Source organism: Colossoma macropomum, unplaced genomic scaffold (assembly GCF_904425465.1).
Source record: "Colossoma macropomum unplaced genomic scaffold, Colossoma_macropomum, whole genome shotgun sequence".
Classification (NCBI taxonomy): domain Eukaryota; kingdom Metazoa; phylum Chordata; class Actinopteri; order Characiformes; family Serrasalmidae; genus Colossoma; species Colossoma macropomum.
This window is the reverse complement of record NW_023494799.1, coordinates 39,519,855-39,541,498: the sequence shown is the minus strand read 5'-3', so window position 1 is coordinate 39,541,498 and position 21,644 is coordinate 39,519,855. Positions and strand designations below refer to the sequence as shown.

Below are 21,644 nucleotides of genomic sequence, written 5' to 3'. Positions count from 1 at the left end.
AGAGTATCAAACCACATGTTGTCAATCATGGAATATCCACTAAAATATGTAATTTAATCCATTTGTGTTCTATTTTTTCACAATTACCTCAGAATAAAGTCGGTCACACCAGTGACTTCAGCTAAAAGCTTCATATGAAATCATGAGCTAAATGAGAAAATCTCTGATAACTGAAAGACACAGTGGACTCACCATGAGCTTTTCTTCATAGATCCTCAGAAAACAGGTAAAAGGAAGTCGAGTGATGTCATCAGTGTGACTTTTATTTCAAAATAAGAGATTTTTGTTATGCGGTAACACCAGTGACACGACTCCTGGGGACACACTTTCATAATATATTTTATAATATTTATTTGTCATTTGTTTTCTTTATGTCATTTAATTTCTATATTTCATAGTCATGTATAGATTATTGTAGTTAAAATTGCAGAAAAATTTGTTTTTTTCTTCAAAATGTGGCCTCAGCCTTCACACATGACTGTGGGGACGAGCTCTTCTATGGTGCTTGGAATTCTATATGATTGATTTAAAAACCAATATTGCTAAATTGAGGCTCAAGAAGGTGTAATTATTAAAATAACTTATTGTTTTATTTTAAAATATAAATAAATTGTAACCCTAACATGTTTTTGAAGTGTGATATATCTGTAAATGCTAAGGGACACAAAAATGGACGTTTCTGTAGAATCACCCAGATACAAGGTAGGTGCACTTAGTGGCTGGTTGGTGTTTATCACTTGCACCTACACACTACATACATACACATTCAGGAATACTGCTCTTATATGCTCTTGTTTCACATGCCGTATTTTATTTTATTATGGAATATCTCTTATACTTTAAAATACACTGCACCACTGAGCCATTTCATTCCTGAACACACACAAGAAATGTTGATGTTGGAGGCCTTTGCAGTGATAGAGTTGAAATAAGCAATCTGCAGTGATTATGAAGTCTGGCGCTGTGTGGAGGGACGCAGCAGCAGTTAAATGGCCTGTGTGGCACAGTGTGGGGCCTTTAGTTAACAGTGTGCTTCAGATAAAGTGCTCTCTCTCCCCCCCTTCTGGCACTGGATTTTAATACACACAGCACTCAGTGCAAACAGAGCTGATCATTATGCAATGGTATCTTAATTCATTAGTAAATAATGTGATCTTCTGCAGCAAAGAGCTACATGATCTCCACTTTACAAATTACATGTCAGTGACCGCTGAAAGGTTTCTAAAAGGTCACTGCGCAACACACACTAACCATCCACCACCACGTCAGTGTCACTGCAGTGCTGAGAATGATCCACCACCCAAATAGTACCTGCTCTGAGGGTCCATGGGGGTCCTGACCACTGAAGAACAGGGTAAAAGGGGGCTAATAAAGTATGCAGAGGAACAGATGGACTACAGTCTGTAACTGTAGAACTACAAAGTGCACCTATATAGTAAGTGGAGCTGATAAAATGGACAGTGAGCGTAGAAACGAGGAGGTGGTCATAATGTTACGCCTGATTGGTGTATATAGACAGTAGTATCAGCACTTTTCTCCCTTCTAATATTCACAGTAAATCTGCCTTCACAGCAAATGTACAGGGCATGGCCAACAGCCAAGTGTAGCACAGCATATAGCAGTCTTGTTTTGGACGGCTCCAGAATGAGGCCCACACACAGCTTCTTTCTCTAGAATGCAGGCAAGCTATACTTTAACACAACTCGTGTAAGACTTAGTCATCTGAAGTGCATGTGACCTTAACTAAATCCTCCAGACTTCGCCCAAGAGAAGACATCCTTTGTTGTGTCAACTGTGGTTATGGGGCAGAGACGTTAGCTGGCTCCTTACGGGTGGCACATTCATAAAAAGGGCAGCGGTAAATTTGGCAACATGGTTCGTATAAACAAAGACTGCAAAGACTAAAGTACCACATGACAGAACTACATGAACTAAAGGAATTCAACAAAGTACACTTTGATGGTCTATGTGGAGCAAAGTTTATTGATTACAGATTAATGAGGACACAACGCTTTGAGAACATCCTGTTGTAGAAACGTTGAACAATCCCCTTACGCATACTTCACAGGATTATTTAGCCTGGCAACAAAGCACTGTGTGCACACAGGAGTCAGGAGAGAAAGGAGACGAGCGATAGAGGATAGAGGAAATAAAGATAACCACGGTGCTTCCAGGTGAATCCTCCCCTTCAGCTACAGTGGCCTCAGTTTGCCTCAAAGCTTTATGAGGCAGTTTTCTTCTGGGAGAGATTAATCTTGTCACCCAGGCTCAGGGCCATACCCTATGTGGAAAAATATGGAAGAATTAGTAATAAAGGAGTCTATACAGCAGGTAATGTTCGTAAGAATTCTTTATGTACCAGGCAGAATGTTAGAATACCCTTCAAATACCCTTGAATTTCTTTTATTCAAGGGTAAATACATTTTTTTATTCATTCATAACATTATCATCTATCTTTTTACCTATACAGTTGCTGGCACAAGGGGCAATCTAACTTTTAAAATGTATTAATTTTTTTCGTGGGGAAGCAAAGAGGACACGGGAGCACTGTGAGCGGCTTACCTGGCTCTTGGCCCGGATGCGAATGTGGCCGTTGACTGGGGCGTCCGGACCCAGGTGGATGGGTTTCTCAATGCTGACATTTGCCAGGGCATCCTCCCCAAAAATGGAGCGGGCATAGAGATTGGCAGCCATGAAGCCACAGATGCCAGAGAGAGCCTAGTTTTCAAAGACAATCCAGATGAAAAGTCATGCATAAACACCTCGTTGAACACCACGTGACGGAGCGTGGATGAGGAAAAACTTCAGATGGCGGTGGCTTTACCTTCTCTGGAGTCAAGCACTTCATATTGGTAGAGCTGAGGATGTGCTGAAGATACTCGTTCAGATCTGTGATGTTGGTATTAACTGTAACCTTTAGAGAGGAAGAGAAGAAAAGTAAATACTATGAAAATGGGAGTTCCTTAGCATCATAGCACAATCAGGAATACTGCCTTGTCACTTGCCTTGTTTTCCCACTCAAATTCAGCCCACATCTGTCTGAACTCGGCATCTGTGCAGGAGGCTGGCTGGATGTAGTCCATGATGTCGATGTGTATGTCGCTAAGGACAACACAGTTTCTGTCGCTGGCCGCTCCAGACACGTCATACACTGCCAACCACGCAATTATATTAGCATCAAAAGATGCACAGAGTAATGTAAACATGTATTATACACGAATCAGTCATAACATTATGACCACCTCCTTGTTTCTATGCTCATTGTCCATTTTATCAGCTCCACTTACTATATAGGTGCACTTTGTAGTTCTACAGTTACAGACTGTAGTCCATCTGTTTCTCTGATACTTTGTTAGCCCCCTTTTACCCTGTTCTTCAGTGGGCAGGACCCCCATGGACCCTCACAGAGCAGGTACTATTTGGGTGGTGGATCATTCTCAGCACTGCAGTAACACTGACGTGGTGGTGGTGTGTTAGTGTGTGTTGTGCTGGTACGAGTGGATCAGACACAGCAGTGCTGCTGGAGTTTTTAAACACCTCAGTGTCACTGCTGGACTGAGAATAGTCCACCAACCAAAAATATCCAGCCAACAGCGTCCTGTGACCACTGATGAAGGACTAGAGGATGACCAACACAAACTGTGCAGCAGCAGATGAGCTATCGTCTCTGACTTTACATCTACAAGGTGGACTGACAAAGTAGGAGTGTCAGAGTGGACAGTGGGTGGACACAGTGTTTAAGAACTCCAGCAGCACTGCTGTGTCTGATCCACTCAGACCAGCACAACACACACTAACACACCACTACCACGTCAGTGTTACTGCAGTGCTGAGAATGACCCACCACCCAAATAGTACCTGCTCTGTGAGGGTCCATGGGGGTCCTGACCACTGAAGAACAGGGTAAAAGGGGGCTAACAAAGTATCAGAGAAACAGATGGACTACAGTCTGTAACTGTAGAACTACAAAGTGCACCTATATAGTAAGTGGAGCTGATAAAATGGACAATGAGCGTAGAAACAAGGAGGTGGTCAGAATGTTATGCCTGATCGGTGTATAAAGACAGTAGTATCAGCAGTTTTCTCCCTTCTCTTCATTACTTTAATATTTACATTAAATCTGCCTTCACAGCAAATGTACAGGGCACAGTGTACAGTGTAGCACAGCATATAGCAGTCTTGTTTTGGACGGCTCCAGAATGAGGCCCACACACAGTTTCTTTCTCTAGAATGCTTTAACACAACTCGTGTAAGACTTAGTCATCTGAAGTGCATGTGAGTAAGTGGAGCTGATAAAATGGACAATGAGTGTATAAACAAGGAGGTGGTCACAGTGTTATGCCTGACTGGTGTATAACAATGCATGTTAACAGAGCTGTGAATACATACCAATATTTCCAAATATAATGCCATTTTCTGTGGAGGCCACTTTGACGTTGGCTTTGATGTTGGCAAAGTCATGTGGGGCCAGAGTAAGAGGAGACGGCTTCTCCACCAGCTTAAGGTCACCTGCGATGAACAACAGGTTCACGATGAACAACACATTTAAAGAATAATGGAAAATGACAATACGGGGGTCACCGTTATAGGAATAGTGTCTGTACCCAATGTGGCCAGTTCCAAAGTGCAGTTCTGTAGGGTGTCACTGGTTTGATTGACCACCAGCACGTCCAGGACTATGTCGTACTGGTTGACATGGACGTAGGCCTCAGCATAGACCGGATCTGAGAAACCTGTCAGCTGTGTCACCTGTGTGGGGGGGGTTATAGGTTGAATATATTTTCTTGAAACATTTAGGTTTCAAGGTTACATAAAAATCAAATCAAATCCAACTTTATACTGAATCATACAGACATCAGAGGAAATAAAATACTTAATCTTCTTTAATTCTCACATTATACATTAGTGCTCAGCAACAATTTGTGGAAGAATCAAGATTATTTTGGTTCTTCAGCAAATTAGCAAATGTTCGATCTGCACTAATGTATAATCTGAGATTTAAGGATTTAATGAGTTTTACTGAGAACCTACAGTTGTATGCAATAGTTTGGGCACCACTGGTCAAATTATGCGTTTTGTTGGTTTTCTAAATAAAAAATAAGTACCTGTCCTATACAGAGAACACATTTCTGCACATTTTAAAACACAATTACTATTTATTTGGTGAATTTAACATATTAAAAAAAATATATATACACAATGTGACACATCTTGTAGTTTGTATTTTAAATTTTTCTCCAAGTTGTTAAAAATCAGCAAAATAAACAGCGGACACATCTAAGTGTTTCCTGAAGAGGATGTATTAACTACAAACAAAACATACGGTTTCACTGTGGTGTTAAAACCTCTGCATACAACTGTATAATATATAACTTATGGAACTTATCAAATGGTTTTCAGTCTTGGGGCAAACATGATCTAGCAGGCCCGACCGAACTGATTAGCCAGGGTCAGTCATCAGTGTGTGTGTAGAAGAAGAAAAACCCAAAGCAGGACGTCTGACGTGGCAGCAGGCATTCCCTGCTGAAAAACTGAAACGTCTGTACTCCGAGGACTCGGATCACCTGCCTAAACCCATTTAGCCCGTTTCAACCCACTTTCACTGAAAAAGCGGTCAGCCAAACTACAATGCCATCTGCTGGCCAAATATCAGATACTACACTTCCCCGTTCCTTTCACCTCACTGACATGAGTTAAGCTGCAGAACACTGTGGTCTCATACCTTGTTGAGTTTAGAGGCGAGGGGGTCAGCCGCCTCCTTTCTTTGTGTGTTGCCCATGGCAGCCAGCAGGCTAAGCTGAAACTGGTCTTCTTTAGAGGTCATCTCATTCTTAGCAGTCAGCTGCATGAACGAGATGGGGTCGTCTGCTTGCACTGTCACGTTTCGCTTCTCCGATTCTTTCTGTGGATCAAAATCAGAGTCAAAAAACAATATAACAAGTGAAAACAAGCATCTGCACAAAATACATTGTGCTATAAATAATGACAAATGTAGTATTAAATGAATGAACTGTATTATGTATTCTGACATGACTCAGTGCAGGTAAGTGGAGCGTGAATTGACAGATTTAAATGCGTACAGATGAAAGTGTTCACCTTCTGAGAGAGCTTCTCCTCCTCTAGGCGCACAGTGAGCATGTGGGACAGAGACTTGCGGCACTCCTTGTTGAAGATGTCATTCATGAGGGGTGAGCACTCGGACAGCACCTTGAGGCACAGCGAGATGCGATCCACGTCGTCGTCTGTGATAGGCTTCTTTGGCAGAGAGGACTTGCCCAAATGGAGCACTGTAGCCATGATCAACATGGCCTCTGCCACAAACGACTGAAAACAGGAAAAAAAGATGATCAGAACACAGAGGAATCTGCTGAACGGTACCTTTCATGAGAGCGTTATGGGTCACAAAGTTCTCACGTTTTGCTTCTTTTTGTCTTGAACGATGGCTACGTAGCGCAGGGCTACTTTAGTGAGCGTGGTAGCAAGAGATGCTGCAACATAGAAGTCTCCATCCATGAGAAAGCCCCTCAACGGAGGCCTGCAGGACAAAGAAAGGAATGGTCAAATAACAACAAAGGACAAACTTGAACTTTAACAATTAAATCTCAGTCATGGTTAAAAAGAGAAGTAGCACTGTGGAAGCTGTACCTGTCCTCTTCTTTCTTGGAGGGTCGGGAGGAGCTGAGGGCGCTCTGAGTGACGTAGGTACCCATCTCGGTGACCAACTTCTGGGCTGGTGCTGCACTCACCTCTTCTTCTGGCTTCACCTCTCCAGCCTCCTTCTTGATTTCGTTCTCCACTATGGGGATCTAGATACATAAAAACCATACTAAACTCATTCATTGCTCATAGTAGTATGAGAAATATAGCAGCCACCAATATGAAACACCTACATTTGACTCCAGGGATGCATCAATACTATCGGTTATCGGTCTGCTACCATGCTCATTTACTCATACTGAAATTTCCGCTGATACCACGTGCCGTAAGCCGAGTGTACGCGGCTGCACTAATGAACAAACAACTCAAGATGGCAGTGAAGGACGCTCTGCTGTGTTACTGACTCTATGACAGAGGGACACAAAGTCACTGGTCACTGTGTGATTTTAGCTTGTTTTTATTTATTTTATTTTTTTTATTTTATTTTTATTGGGGAAGCCTTTTGAAAAGAGCATAGAAGAAAATAAAAAATTATATCAAACAATTGTAACAGTACTTCAATTAGCACTACAATTATGACTAAGGACAGTTCCATTATGGGCCTATTCAGCTGCTTTACTTTGAATGCTTGTTTGCTTTTATATACCCATATAAACATAAATGCATACACACAATCCTATTTTTCTAATCTATGCTTTTCTTATGATAAACATATTTTGATAATACCATCCATAGCAATAATCATTATAAAAAAAGCGGAAAAGAAAAAAATATATATACATAAAAAAGGTTACCAACTAAAAACAATTTACTTGACGTTCTTACAATTTCTGACTTTCCCTTCAAATTAGCTCCTTAAAAAACTATTTACACTACAAAACTGGAAGTGTAATCTTTAATTCAGAGGAGAGGACATAAAAAGGTAGGCCATAAAAACCTACATGAGTTCTGGTTGCCAGGGTCTTATATATCGTCGCTGTCCAATGAAAACCATGTATCTCCATTGATTTTTAGTTTTCTACATCATTTCAACACACCGTCTGTCCTTTACATTGTGTATAAAAATTCATGATGAATGGACCAATAGAAATGCTTTAAAATCACTTGGAACAAAATCTCTTTACATTGACGTACATTAAAAAGTACGAGTGTTTTTGCCCTCTCCTGTAAAGTTAATATTTTGAAAACACTTGTCTTTCGTTGGACAGCGACAATATACTAGCCACTCAGACCAAATCCGACAGAATTTGCCAATCTTTTTCCTTAAGAATCTAGTTAGCTTTTCCATAATATAAATTTCATGAACAACGTCAAACATGTCAAACAACTGAGGGGGCTTAACTGATATATTTTTTCCAAACTATCCTCTGACCGTGATATTTTCCCCTCCTTCTCCCACTTTTCTTTAATATAAAATGTACTATCTTTCTTTTAGCTTGTTTTTAAGCTGACTTTACTCTGTTTGACTGAACAGAATTATGAGGTATAAATGATAATTCAGTGATTCTTTTGGAAAATAGGCTACAGACATACGTACATCACCACCTGGCTTCTACCTTCACTGCACAGTGTTAGAAGTGCTGCTCAGTACTCAGTGCAAAGCTTGTTATTCTGAATGAAACAGGTTTATTTGAAATTGTTCATTTTTTGATCTGTCTGTAGAGGCTGCGTCTCACGTAGCACTGGACCGAGCACTTTTGTAGTGTGAATATATAAATTGTAGGCATTGTCTGTCATGATGGTCTATTCAAACGTGCAGTGTGAGTCATCAAAGAACAATACTTCTAAATTTACACAATGTACGTCTGGCTTTAGAGGACATTCAACTACAGCCCAACCAGCCAAACAAAAAAAATTAAAAATAAATCCAAAAAACTAAGTTTAAAATGTGCTGTTCACTCCTCAGTTCACACAGTCCAACTGGAAACTAAGCTATAAAGAACCTGTTTTGAATTCAGCCCAGACTGCATTAATGCACAGTGCAGGCCAGCCAATCAGAACCATATTGCAAATCAGTTTGTTATGTATCAGTCTTAAAGGCGCAGTAACAAAAACAGCCTGTTTATTTAAGTCATAAGGAAAGGCTGGAAATGGGCAAGCAAACATGAATAATTACTGTTTTGTTACATGAACCCACAGAAGACTGTAAGTCTACCTCAGGTAAAAAGGAAAAAAATACTAGAAAAATGTCGACTGTGGGTCCTTTAAATATTTTAGTCAAAATAAGGAAATTTTAGAGACCGGGTAGGGGCAGCTAACACATCAATTTTTACTGCCCCTCCTGGTATGAATACTGTGCTATTGTGTGCTGAATAGACACCACCAGCCCTAATTAAAAAACTAATTATGGGCAAAACATTTAGACATAACATGGCAGAATAATTGGAAAACTTATTGGGAGGGATTTCAAGCTTCATAATCTTCTTTTATAAATCTTTACAAGAAACGGCATACCTCTCCGAGTGACCTGCGCACTTCTGTCATGACGCTCTGGATGTCCTCTTTGGTGCTGCAGTACTCTCCCAGGATCCACAAAGCTCCTCTGTAGATTCTAAACCAGGAACAGACCATGTTCTTAACAACAAATGCAAATCCAGTAGAACATTTGGTAACAATAAGCAGATCTGAACAAACGGGTTAGGATTTAGAATCTTTAACAACTGTGTGAAACACGGCACCTCTTAGAAATAAAACCACAGCATTACGTTCTCCTGACGGAAAACAGAGCAATAACGTTCGTACACTACAGCAAGACTTACTTGACAGTTTTGATGGCATGGAAAACCTCCAGCATTTTCTCAATAATGAGAGGCCTGAGGTTGTCAAACCTCTGGATGGCCTCCCGCACAAACTCCAACACATCAGCTGCAGCGGCTTCATTCGTGTCACTCAGGAACTCCATCAGCTGAGGTCAAAAACAAACATAATTCACGATCCACTGCTGCCCACAATCCATATCAACGGGAATCATTACCTGGAGTAAGAGTCTAATATTTAGGCCCAGAAATTCGACTGCAATAAAAAAAATGTTATTTGTTGGGCCATATGGAGAAAATACACAATATGTATTAAAATATTAAGTTTTTCTGAGATTTGATACATTTGCATACATAAAAAGAACGAGCAGTGGTGCATTTCAAAAAGAAATTCTATAAAAAATATGATTACAATGATTTTCGATTTAACAAATGACATTCTACACTGCTGTCAATCTAACCATACCGGAATAACTATGCTCTCTGTATTAAAATATGCAGGTGGTCAGTGTTCTTGAAGTACTGGTTATCCACAATACGCTTGGGAAAAAGTATTGTGAGGTATTATCATACTGACCACCCGACACTGCTTGCTTAAAGAGGGATTCCACTGATGTTTCAAAATTTCTCCATAATTAAAGGGTTAAGATGTAAACAATGCCATTAAGGGTGTTTTGATGCAAAATGCTCCACTCTAGATAAACATACAGAGCCATAATGTTCACAGACGTGAGTTTAATATCTCTAAAAGCTCCTTCACACTGGGTCCTATCACCACCACTGCAAATAAATAGACAGTTAACCAAAAAATTGCATTAGTCCTGCGAATGGCTGTAACCCCTTACACTATTTGCCATGATAGCCACTGGCAAAGCTCCTCTGACCTCCTGATGTTATTGGTAAGGTCTGTTCTCCATTTCTTGTTTGAAAGCCCAGTTTAAATTGTAATCTAACCAGCTGAAACCTGAGAATGTTATAGTTAATTGGTATAAATTGGTGTAAATGGTATAATTTTAACTACATGCAGTAACACAAGACATTTACAGCTCACCAGAGATGTACCATACATCACACCCCTATAATGCCACAAAGGGTCCCGTTACATTTCTTGTAGAGATGCATATTACAAAAAAAAATGTGTTTCATCACATGGAACAATGCTGGCATCAGTGGTGGACAGTAACGAAGTAAATGTAATTCATTACTGTACTTAAGTCGTTTTTTCGTGTGTCTGTACTTTACTGAAGTTTTTCCATTTTGGGGGGCTTTTTTCTTTCACTCCACCACATTTCAAAGTCAAATATCTCACTTTTTACTCCGCTACATTATGAGAAATCTGTCCTTCCTTTTGGTTTTTGTGTGTAGAAAAACATAACATGTCAAAACGAAAGAAGCGCGAAGCAAAAACACCAATCAGGGCACAGCGGTCACTTAGTTTTGAGCTTGTTTTGACCTGTTGGACATACCGACCCAGCGCAAGCATACGGTTGAATGTCAGTGCAGCAGCGTTAAACTTTTTATTAAACTTAAACTTGTAACTAAGTTGCAAATAAATCTTTAACTTTGCTTGTTCACAAAAGGTTATTTCAGAGCCACTCAGTTCTACCTGATGGAAACTGTTTGCCTTCAGTGTTTTGTGCTGATGATAATTTTAATAGACATCAGCGTCACTAATTAATGACATCCTATTAAAAGACTGGTGTTACAAGAGTGACACTAGAATATTTTCACTTAAAATGAGTTGATAAAGCAAAAGCCTTGTTAGAAAAATGATAATAGGACATCAGAGCCATAATTAATCTTTTAGTACATTCACTTTTGATACTTAAGTACATTTGAAGGCAAATACTTTTGTACTTTTACTCAAGTGGAGGTCTAAAGGGAGGAACTTCTACTTTTACTGGAGTAATATTGTACCTTGGGTGTCTCTACTTTAACTCAAGTATATGGTTTGTGTACACTGGTTGGCACTGATGGAACCTTGCTTGCTTCAGAAGGACTGAATGCAAACTCACCACTGGGATGACGTTGGCAGCCATATCAGGGAAGCGCACACTGCAGGAGTGGAGAGTGCGCACCAGCAGCTGTCTGTATTTGTCTGTGTCCTCGTGCTCTGTCACGTTATTGGTCTTGATCACCTCCTTCTTGAGCACTATAACCAACTGCCAAAACAAAGTATAAGAGCACAATTACTGATGATGAGCAGTATTTCAGTTAATTTTCAATTTGCTTTGACGACACTGAAGGACATGGAATATTTAGAGCTCTACTGACAGCCACACCTTTCACTGACTTGGAAAAACCCTGCTGTGACACTAAAAGTGGGGAACGTAACCTCAGCAACATAAAACACGATCAACTAACCTCCTCTACATTCCGAGACGACACCAGGTCCAGGGCCAGCTGCAGAGTCTTCTTGCGGACTTCCAGATCAGGGGTGGTCAGAACTCTCAGGATGTCCATTACCAGATCCTGAGATCAAAACAGAGCAGTCAGCCATCTCTCTGTTTCCTGTGCCCTGTTCCTAATACACATTCCAATATGGGGTCTATACGAACCTGCAGAACGCGTTCATGGGTGGGGTGTTCCTTCAGCTCGATTAGCCTGTCCAGGACAATGAGCTTGACATTGTTATCGCTCTCTTTAATGATCAGATCGATGTAACACTGAGCAGCAGCCTGAGAACACATATATAAAAGGACTGTTTAATTAAGACTATTCAAATGTCAGTGAATTTAATTAACGTTCACTGGATACGACGGGGAATAACATGCAGCACCTTAATGGCAGTGGGTGCGCTGGAAAGGGTGACCAGCGTGCCTGCCGCCTCATATTTTACAGCTGGGCTGGAGGACTGGAGCAAGTTGTAGATGCACCGGATGAAGCGTGCTCTCTCTGAGGGGTTTGCATGACACACCTACACATTTGGAGCGCAAGATAATATGACATTACACTTACAACATAATACCTGACAATATGCCCCAAAAACCTAAAAAACACAGGTTTAATATGTTTTAATGTTCGCAGTCGGTCAAATGTGATCTTAAGTCTCCATTTTCTGTTTGTGGCAAAGTAAGAAGTAAAAACGTTCAAATGTCTTGAGCGTCTCCTACAGTGGGCAAAGTCGTTGCTTAGCAACAGCATCTCAGTGACAGCGGAGTGATACAGTGTTGGTGAAAAAAAACGTGATGTTATGGTGAAATAACGGCACAGTTAGAACACTTCTCAACCAATCAGCTCGCGTGGCCGGAACTGACTATTGTATAATTGTCATTAACATCGCCTTTCCACATGCAATATTTAAATGTTTAAATCAGGCTGGTGTGGCACCAGATTATAGTATGCAGAGCCTTTACAGCTGTGTTAAAGCTTTATAAAACACCTTGCAATCGCAGTGCACAGCGATCCAGGTATTTAGGTTACAGTGTGTTATGTATGCGTGCTTAGCAGCCACAACACAGACATGAGAACTGTGCACCGTCCTCCGCTGACGGTAAATGCTTTATGAGCATTAGCAACATTTACAATAATGTGCGTAAGCCTAAAAATAGCTAGCTTAATGACAGAGGTGGGAACAATGTCAAAGTTGACTTATAGTAGGCTGCCAGATCACGTGCCGGACACGCCAGCGCAAACTCTCTTGCGCGCCCTGCGCCTCAAGTCCTCCTCACAGCTCCCTGCTGTGTCTGTAAGAGGTGAGCAAATATTTTAATTTCTGACTATTTTAAAAAAGTCTGATGTCCGAGAGATGTACCACACCGTCTTAAAACCGAATGTTAATGCTTTTAAAACATCTCCTGATTTTCCGTTACATTATGATGGCAAAATCTCTGCACACAGCGGCTCATGCTAGGTATGCCAACTAGTGAACTGAACTTTAATGGTCATGAGCTGAGAAATGTGACTGTATGCTTTTGAAATAACAGAGAGAGAAGAAAACTGGTCAAAAACAAAGTTTCATCTCTTACTTTTATTTTTTTAAGCACTGGGGGGAAAAAAAAAAAAAGATCTCTTGAAGAACACCAGCCATCTGCTGTTTGTGAACTATAATAAAGCATAACAAAGTATGTGACTAACTTTGCACTGTTGAAAAGCAATAATAATGTTAAAGCATTTATCTGTTATCTTGTTGCTCAATAAATCCGAATAAAGAAAGTAACAGAGTTTTGTTGCTTATTTTAGGCCAGTTTCGCTTTTTCGCTCACTGTAGAAAAAGCAGGACGACTTTAACCTTCTAGGGGTTGAAAAACGATTAAGAGAGCCTTCATGTACTGTTGTTTTTTTTTTTAACTTTCAGTGTTGTTTCGATATTAATTCAAGGTGCAGAAGTGATTGAGAATCAACATTAGATTAGAACACGGATTCAATGAAGTTAACATTGGCGCTTAAAAGTTGATTTAACTCAGTGAAAGGATGGACAGAAACACCTGTTGACTTTCTAAAATCTGAAGCAAGAGCTGATATTGTACCATCTTTTAAATATGAAAGCTTTAAGTACTGTTAATCTGATGGTGAGGATTTTGATGGTCTCCCAAGACTTGCATGGTTGTTAGAGGTCTCTATATCTTTTAATGATGTAATAAAATTACTCAAACTTTCTTATATATTATCTTACATCAAACCTCCTCAGAAATATATCCTGAAAAATGAGTCATTTGTATTTAATGATCATTTTGATTGGAAATAAAATAAACAAACGCTGGTCTCTGATTTAGTGATGTATACAGATTTGATGACAGTGTGTGAGTATCTTTGGCTTTGTTCACACAGCAGGTAAAAGTGGCCCAAATCTGATCTTTTTCCTCATATGGTGACACAGATGTGTGTCTGTGTGTCAGTGTGAACAGCAAAAAACACATTAAATCTGATATTTTCAATTCAGATTTGAGGCACTTTCACAGGTGGTACTGAAATCCGATACGTATCCGATCTGCAGCAATGCGACTCAGTCTGAACAGCCAGATCGGAATTCATGCGACTTTCACGTCAATTTAACTCTATTATTTACTATAATTTCACGCTGCTGAGACCTTCAACATTTAGGCTGATGTTTCTGTACGGTCATGATTGTTTATCTCTGGAAGAGCCGCGTGAAGAAGCGTGAAGCTCTGGTCTTTTACACATGTGGCTCAGTTTAGAGCTCAGTTCAGACTGATGTTGCATACAGATCACATTTAAAAGATAACGTGAACAGCCAAACAAAAAAAATTGGTGAAGAAAATCTGATTTGGGCCACTTTTACCTGCTGTGTAAATGTAGCCTTTGTCTCCTAAATCCGTAGATTTAAGAACAGCAACCAGACACTGAATGCATTATTGATAAGTGTAAACTGGGCCTGTAAGTTTATGTATGATTAAAGGATCTTACCTTATAGATGAGTTCAACAATAACAAGCTGTAGAATGTCTCCAAAAGTGTGCACTTGATCGATACAAGTGCTTAGATAATCAAGAGCTCTGTCCTGTAAATGGACAGAAAGGCGTTGTTTTAGTCCAATGATTTTAATTCTGCACTCAAAACTGTAACTACTGAGTGTCGTTACTCTCTGTGCAACGTTCTGTACCTGGTCAGCATGGATCAGCATCATAAAAGCATTTCTCTTGCAGCTTGCATCTTTTTCATTTACAAGAAAATCATGGATCAACTCCGGAGCATCTGGGATCAAATTCTCAAAGTTCCTGTACAAAATTGGGAAGAAAACAAAATACATGGCATGAAACAAGACGAACAGCAGCAAATACACGACAAATGCTTAGATCAATGCTGCTGACTATTAAGCCAAATGGCAGATGAAAATCAACAATGCAGATCAAATCAACAGTGAAAGCACTAACATTACAGGGTTCATTTCACAATCATAAAAAACTACCTTTTCCAAAACGGAAGAGTTTGATGTGGCACATAAACACTTAAAATTCCAAACCAAGCCATTGACTCCTTGGTCCACATATGAAAACCAAGCTTCAAAAACAGCCTGGACTCACTATTTTTCTGATGAGACATTTACCTTTATCTGCCGATTCAACCTACAATAATTTAGCCCCGTCCATTCAAGCTTCAGTGTTTTGGGCCAGATTTATTTTTGAATGAGACACAATACAGGGCAGCCAATCAGAACAAAGCTCACTTACATATATCAGTCTGAAAGGCACAGTGACAAAACACAGATTGCTTAACTTTAAGTGATAAGGGGAGATTGAAAAATTGCCTAGTAAAAATGAATTATGATTAACTGTAAAAATAAAATTATTTTAATTATAAAATAATTATGGGTTTTCGGTACATAAAAGCAAACAAACATAAATGGAGCTTGAGAGAAAGAAAAAAACAGGATATGGGCTCTTTGAAACATGCAGACACACACATACATATATACATACATATGTACACCGATCATGCATAACATTATGCCCACCTCATTGTCCATTTTATCAGCTCCACTAACTATATAGGTGCACTTTGTAGTTCTACAGTTACAGACTGTAGTCCATCTGTTTCTCTGATACTTTGTTAGCCCCCTTTTACCCTGTTCTTCAGTGGTCAGGACCCCCATGGACCCCCACAGAGCAGGTACTATTTGGGTGGTGGATCATTCTCAGCAGTAACACTGACGTGGTGGTGGTGTGTTAGTGTGTGCTGCGCTGGTCTGAGTGGATCAGACACAGCAGTGCCGCTGGAGATTTTAAACACCTCAGTGTCGCTGCTGGACTGAGAACAGTCCACCAAACAAAAATATCCAGCCAACAGCGTCCTGTGGGCAGCGTCCTGTGACCACTGATGAAGGACTAGAGGATGACCAACACAAACTGTGCAGCAGCAGATGAGCTATCGTCTCTGACTTTACATCTACAAGGTGGACTGACAAGGTAGGAGTGTCTAATAGAGTGGACAGTGAGTGGACACAGTGTTTAAAAACTCCAGCAGCACTGCTGTGTCTGATCCACTCGCGAGAGTGTCTTGTGCTGCAACTATGACTCAAACTCAAACATATCCCACTAACCTGTAGATGGTGTAGATGGCGAGAACTGCGTTGCGGCGCACGTAGCTGTGGCGGTGCTCCAGGCAGGCGCGGATGGCCGGCATCAGTGGCTCCAGAAGCTCTGACTCCTTCAACTTGCACAGGAAGCGCAGTGTGGATCCCCGGATGAACTCATTGGGATGCTGCAAGTCCTGGACCAAACAAATCAGTATCTTCAGAGCTTCTATTGCTACTAAAATATCAGCCTCTTAACACTCTATTGCACAGTGTGGCCACATGGCAACAATTACTTTCTCTCAATATTACTAAAAAGCAGTAATATAAAATCTGTGTTTTCCTATTTAATTGTGGGAAAAGGGTCTTTTACTTTAAAAGGACAAATAACTTATGATATTACATGACCAGGAATTCTTATTATTATGTTGTTATTACCATACATTCAAAATACCAATTGAAATTGTGTTTCCAGTATGTGCAAATATTGGGTCGTACATCACCAAGTATAAGTTGGATTTGTTTGGTCTTGTTTTCAATAAAAGTATGTTTTTAGAGAAAAATAAGATTTTATGATGCTTTTTATGGCAACAATTTACCAAATATCCCACTTAATTTTTAGAAATAAATATTTTTTTCAAATATTACTATTATTTAAGCAATTTTAAATAACCAAAACACATTAAAACATTTTTGATCATGTTTAAGTAATAATTCATGCAATAGAGGCTTAAACGTTTTAGCGCGAGTTGCAACGTTATGACTGACAGTTACCTTTCTGTAGGCGTCACAGACCAGGATCATCTCCTGCAGCAGTTTGCCATCAGGAGTTGTTTTGGGCACAATCTCCCAAAAGACCAGCAGCAACTTTTTGATAGTGTGGTCTTGAAGCGGGAGCACAAACCGGATAATGGTCATCAAAAGGCCTGGCAGCTTTTCACCATTCAGGATCATGATGATCACCTTCTTCAAAGCTTCAGTCTTGGCTTTTATCTCCCCCTTTTCTGTTTGTGCAACAGAACAAAAAGCAATTGACCACTTAAACTCATCAGCGATCCTGTGTGGAAACTACACGCAAAAAATTGGCATACTATGAAAACTGGATCACAGGGCAGTTGATTACCTAGATCAGCTTTAAGGCTGACTTCCGACGGGGGTTCCGAGTCATTAGGTACATTGATCAGGGTATAACACACATTCTCCGCAGCTGTCATGGTGCCAGACAGATCCTCGTCCCTACCAGAGACACCAGGCAGTGATTATGGATGTGATTTTCTGAAAAATGAATACAAGACAGTTCACAAAACACGCTGGCTAAGCAAAGGAGTTTAATGCATGTAAATGAATCTCTCCTTCATTTAACCAGCTACACTGCAATTTAGATCTCAATGCAGTCGTGTATCATCAAGCTCGTTAGAACTGTTACTTAATGTTAGTCAAAACTAAGTTATTCAGTTACCAGTGGTGGACAGTAATGAAGTAAATGTAATTCGTTACTGTACTTAAGTAGTTTTTTCGTTTATCTGTACTTTACTGAAGTTTTTCCATTTTGGGCGACTTTTTCATTTCACTCCACTACATTTCAAAGTCAGATATCTCACTTTTTACTACGCTACATTATGAGAAACCTGTCGTTCCTTTTTGTTTATGTGTGCATAAAAACATAAGATGTCAAAACGAAAGAAGCGCGAAGGAAAAAACACCAACCATCATGCTTTTGATAATTTTAATAGCCATCAGCGTCAGACTAATTAATTAATACGGTTCAACATCAGTGCAGCAGTGTAAAATTTTGGGAGAGTCTATTCAACATAAATGATGAACTAACCTAACTTTGTGTAAACAGACCACAATATAGAAATATGTACTCATATGCAGTTGTGACTGACGTGTCTTTATCTGAATTTATACAAACACATTTCATTTTATAGTAAATTAGTTTTGGCTAGTTTATGTTTATGAACAGAGACCTACAGATGCAGTTTAGTAAAGGAAACTCATTTGTGAATCTGAGTTTAAAGTTTTTTATTAAACTTAAACTTGCAAATAAATCTTAAACTGGAACTTTGCTTGTTTGTAAAAAGTGATTTCAGAGCCACTCAGTTCTACCTGATGGAAACTGTTCGCCTTCAGTGTTTTGTGCTTTTGATCATTTTAATAGACATCAGCGTCACTAATTAATGACTCTATTAAAAGACTGGTTTACCAAGAGAGACACTGGAGTATTTTCACCTAAAATGAGTTAATGAAGCGAGTCTTGTTATAAAAATGATAATAGGACATCAGAGCCATAATTAATCTTTTAGTACTTCTACTTTTGATACTTAAGTACATTTGAAGGAAATACTTTAGTACTTTTACTCAAGTGGAGGTCTGAAGGGAGGAACTTCTACTTTTACTGGAGTAATATTGTACCTTGGGTGTCTCTACTTTAACTCCAGTACCTGGTCTGTGTGCTTCGTCCACACTAAACTGGGAGAGGTTAGTTTGGGTGATCCGCTGTTTTAGTTATCTAGGCGGGTTGGACGGCCAGTCACTGACAGAGCTAACCTAGCTAGCAGCAGTTAGCTGCACAACCCATCAACACTGATTCAACGAATTAGAGAAATATAAACAGTAAACAGCCTCAATACACAACAGCTGGCTTTTTAAAGCTGTTAGTTCCGAAATGCAGCGGTTTGATGTTCTGTCGTTTGAAGTTTAGACTGAGCTTTCGACATTTACTGCCAACGTAGCTCGTTAGCATTAGCCTAGCCCGCTGGCTGCCTACGTGGATAACCGAGGCTTAACTACACCGACACGGCGACGGGCGAAGCGCCTACTGACACAATAAGAACACGGTCAGCTCATGCGCTAAAACCAGTGGCTGGTGCGGCGGCAGGTTCTTCCCTACCTTTACGGCGAGCTTGTTTTCCTCCGTTCTCCTCCGTTCTCCTGAGTCCGATGAGGTTCAGGATCCGAATGACGTGGAAGCTCCTCAACTCGGCCACATCAATACTACAGGCAGCGAGGAGGGACATACGCGCGTTTCGCGAACGAGAGAGACAGATGGAGAGAAGACCTGGGGCTGAGGCCCAGTCCCATTCCTTCTTTTCACCCTACCCCTTGTTTTCGAGTGTCACCCTAGTAGTGGTTGGAATCTTCCCTCTGAAACGGGACCCTCAAATAAAAAGAGCATCACTTCATTAACAGCTACCAGCGCTGCTCTGTAGGCGACCCTGCCAGTCTGCAGTGACAGCAGAGGAGGGTAAAGTTCAGCTCCTCACTGCTGGGCTTTAGTTACATTTAGGGCATCATATGATCTTCAAAGAGGGGGGCAATTATTTATTATCACCCACCCCTAATTCTTCAGTGATATGAAGCTGAAGTCACCAGATTCTTGTTCGAATTTTCCCGTTCCACCTTAAATGGAGCAGCAGTTGCTCCATTAACTGCTGGACTATTTAAGGTGGAACGGGAAAGTCAGCTGGCTAGCTACCGAGACACAGTGGTGGGGCGAGGGGAGTGCACTCGTTACACAGGCCCTGAAATACTGTTTCATCATCCAAATAGTGCATTAATTAAGCAGTAGAACACAGAGGGAGTGTGTTGTCGCGAAATAACATCCCGGCTGTGATTTGGTCGCCGTAGATCATCACAGCCGTGATGTTATTGGCGATAACACACTCCTCGAGTGTTCTATTGCTTTAATACAACAGTTAAATAAATACAGTAATAAATTAATAAACTGGGCCGTGAACGCAGCGTTTAATATGTTTTAATGTTCGCAGTTCCTTCACCAAATTATAGTTCCTTAACGAGCAGCTTGTTGCTCCGTCAGAGTAACGAGCTCCGCCCACTCGCTGCACAGCCGGCAGTTCGTTCTCCAGCTCCACTCAGACCAACTGACCGTTTGGGAATTTAGTGTCGTCTCATCTTCAGAGTCTGACCAAATCGGCTGTCGGTCAAATGTGATCTTAAAAGTGTCCATTTTCTGTTTGTGGCAAAGTAAGAAGTAAAAATGTTTGAAATGTCTTGAGCGTCTCCTGCAGCTGTCAAAGTCGTTGCTTAGCAACGGCGTCTCAGCGGAGTGATACAGTCTTTGTGAGAAACCCGTGATGTTTTGGTGAAATAACAGCACAGCTAGAACACTGCTCAACCAATCAGCTTGCGTGGCCGAACTTTTATTAGCGGCCGCCACATTGCCTCCACATGGCCGCCACATTGCCGCCACATCGCGGCCACTTTCACAGGAATTACTGGAACCGCTATATTCCTTAATAGGTTGCATCCTACAAGCCTTGCAGGCTGTAAGTTTATTATGAAGTAAATAGATGTCTGAGTAAAAAACTCACATCACACATGAGTTCATAAAGCCCCACTAAAACACTGTGTAGTTATGTTAGCCTGTTATTCTGGATTGTTCAGAGAATATTTAGCAATGTAATGGTTGTTTGGTTGATGTGAGGATTTTAAAAATGTTTTCTGATTATTTTTTCTTTTTCCATCGTTTTATTTGACTCATCAGTGAGATTATTCAGCTCTATATTAGTTTTATTTTTTGAAGAGCTTCTGCTTTTTTCACAGAACAGCTCTGCCACCTGAGAAGGTCGGTAAACTGGTGTTGGGTGGACCAAAGTCAGAAGCCCCATTCTCAAAAGGCTGAGACTGAGAATGAAGTGAGATATTTAAAGGCATAAAAAAATACAGGATACCTGTAAAAAGACACGGTAAAGAAATGTTGAATTTGCTTTTTAGTTCTTAAACATTAAATATTAAATGAAATAGTAAATATTAACTATATACAATTGTGTTGTGTTATTGCCAAATGAATAAATCCAAAGACATAAACAAGAAAAAAAGTAAAAAATAAAAAAAAAGTTAAAAATAGTCATAGATAGAAGAAACATTATATAATTCAAGTATTCTTTATTTAATTGACACTAACAAACATACTTTAATACAAGTGTTAATTACTTTGTAAACATTATTTATGTCCTAATAATGCTGATGGTCATGGTTTATTAATGTTAATAAACATAGTAATTAATGCTCATAAAGCATTACCAAAACAATTACAGCAAAAGAAGAAAGAAAGTACGAAAGTAAATGCAAAAAACGTGGACTCTTAATTTATAAGACAGGGACCGCAAACATCTAGAAGATGAAATGTTCATTACATAATTAAATATTTAATGTTGTAATTTCTACAATAAAATTGAACTGCTTTCCCAATTATTTCCATACACATTTAAAGTTTGTCCTTTATTGTTATTTAAA

General features: G+C 40.0%; 1 protein-coding gene across 1 annotated transcript; it reads right to left on the bottom strand.

Moving 5' to 3' along the window:
- Positions 1-1,955: 1,955 nt before the first annotated feature.
- On the bottom strand, positions 1,956-19,410 carry copb1 (COPI coat complex subunit beta 1). Its single transcript, XM_036586513.1, has 22 exons — positions 19,279-19,410; positions 17,509-17,660; positions 17,160-17,389; positions 16,413-16,582; positions 14,976-15,090; positions 14,781-14,873; positions 12,193-12,330; positions 11,972-12,091; positions 11,778-11,885; positions 11,429-11,575; positions 9,417-9,562; positions 9,112-9,208; positions 6,646-6,806; positions 6,415-6,535; positions 6,097-6,324; positions 5,723-5,902; positions 4,605-4,749; positions 4,390-4,509; positions 3,006-3,151; positions 2,825-2,914; positions 2,563-2,718; positions 1,956-2,281 (listed from the first exon to the last, which is right to left on the bottom strand). The coding sequence occupies exons 2-22, from the start codon at positions 17,597-17,599 to the stop codon at positions 2,222-2,224; spliced, it is 2,862 nt and encodes a 953-aa protein (XP_036442406.1). The 5' UTR covers positions 17,600-17,660; positions 19,279-19,410; the 3' UTR covers positions 1,956-2,221.
- Positions 19,411-21,644: the final 2,234 nt, after the last annotated feature.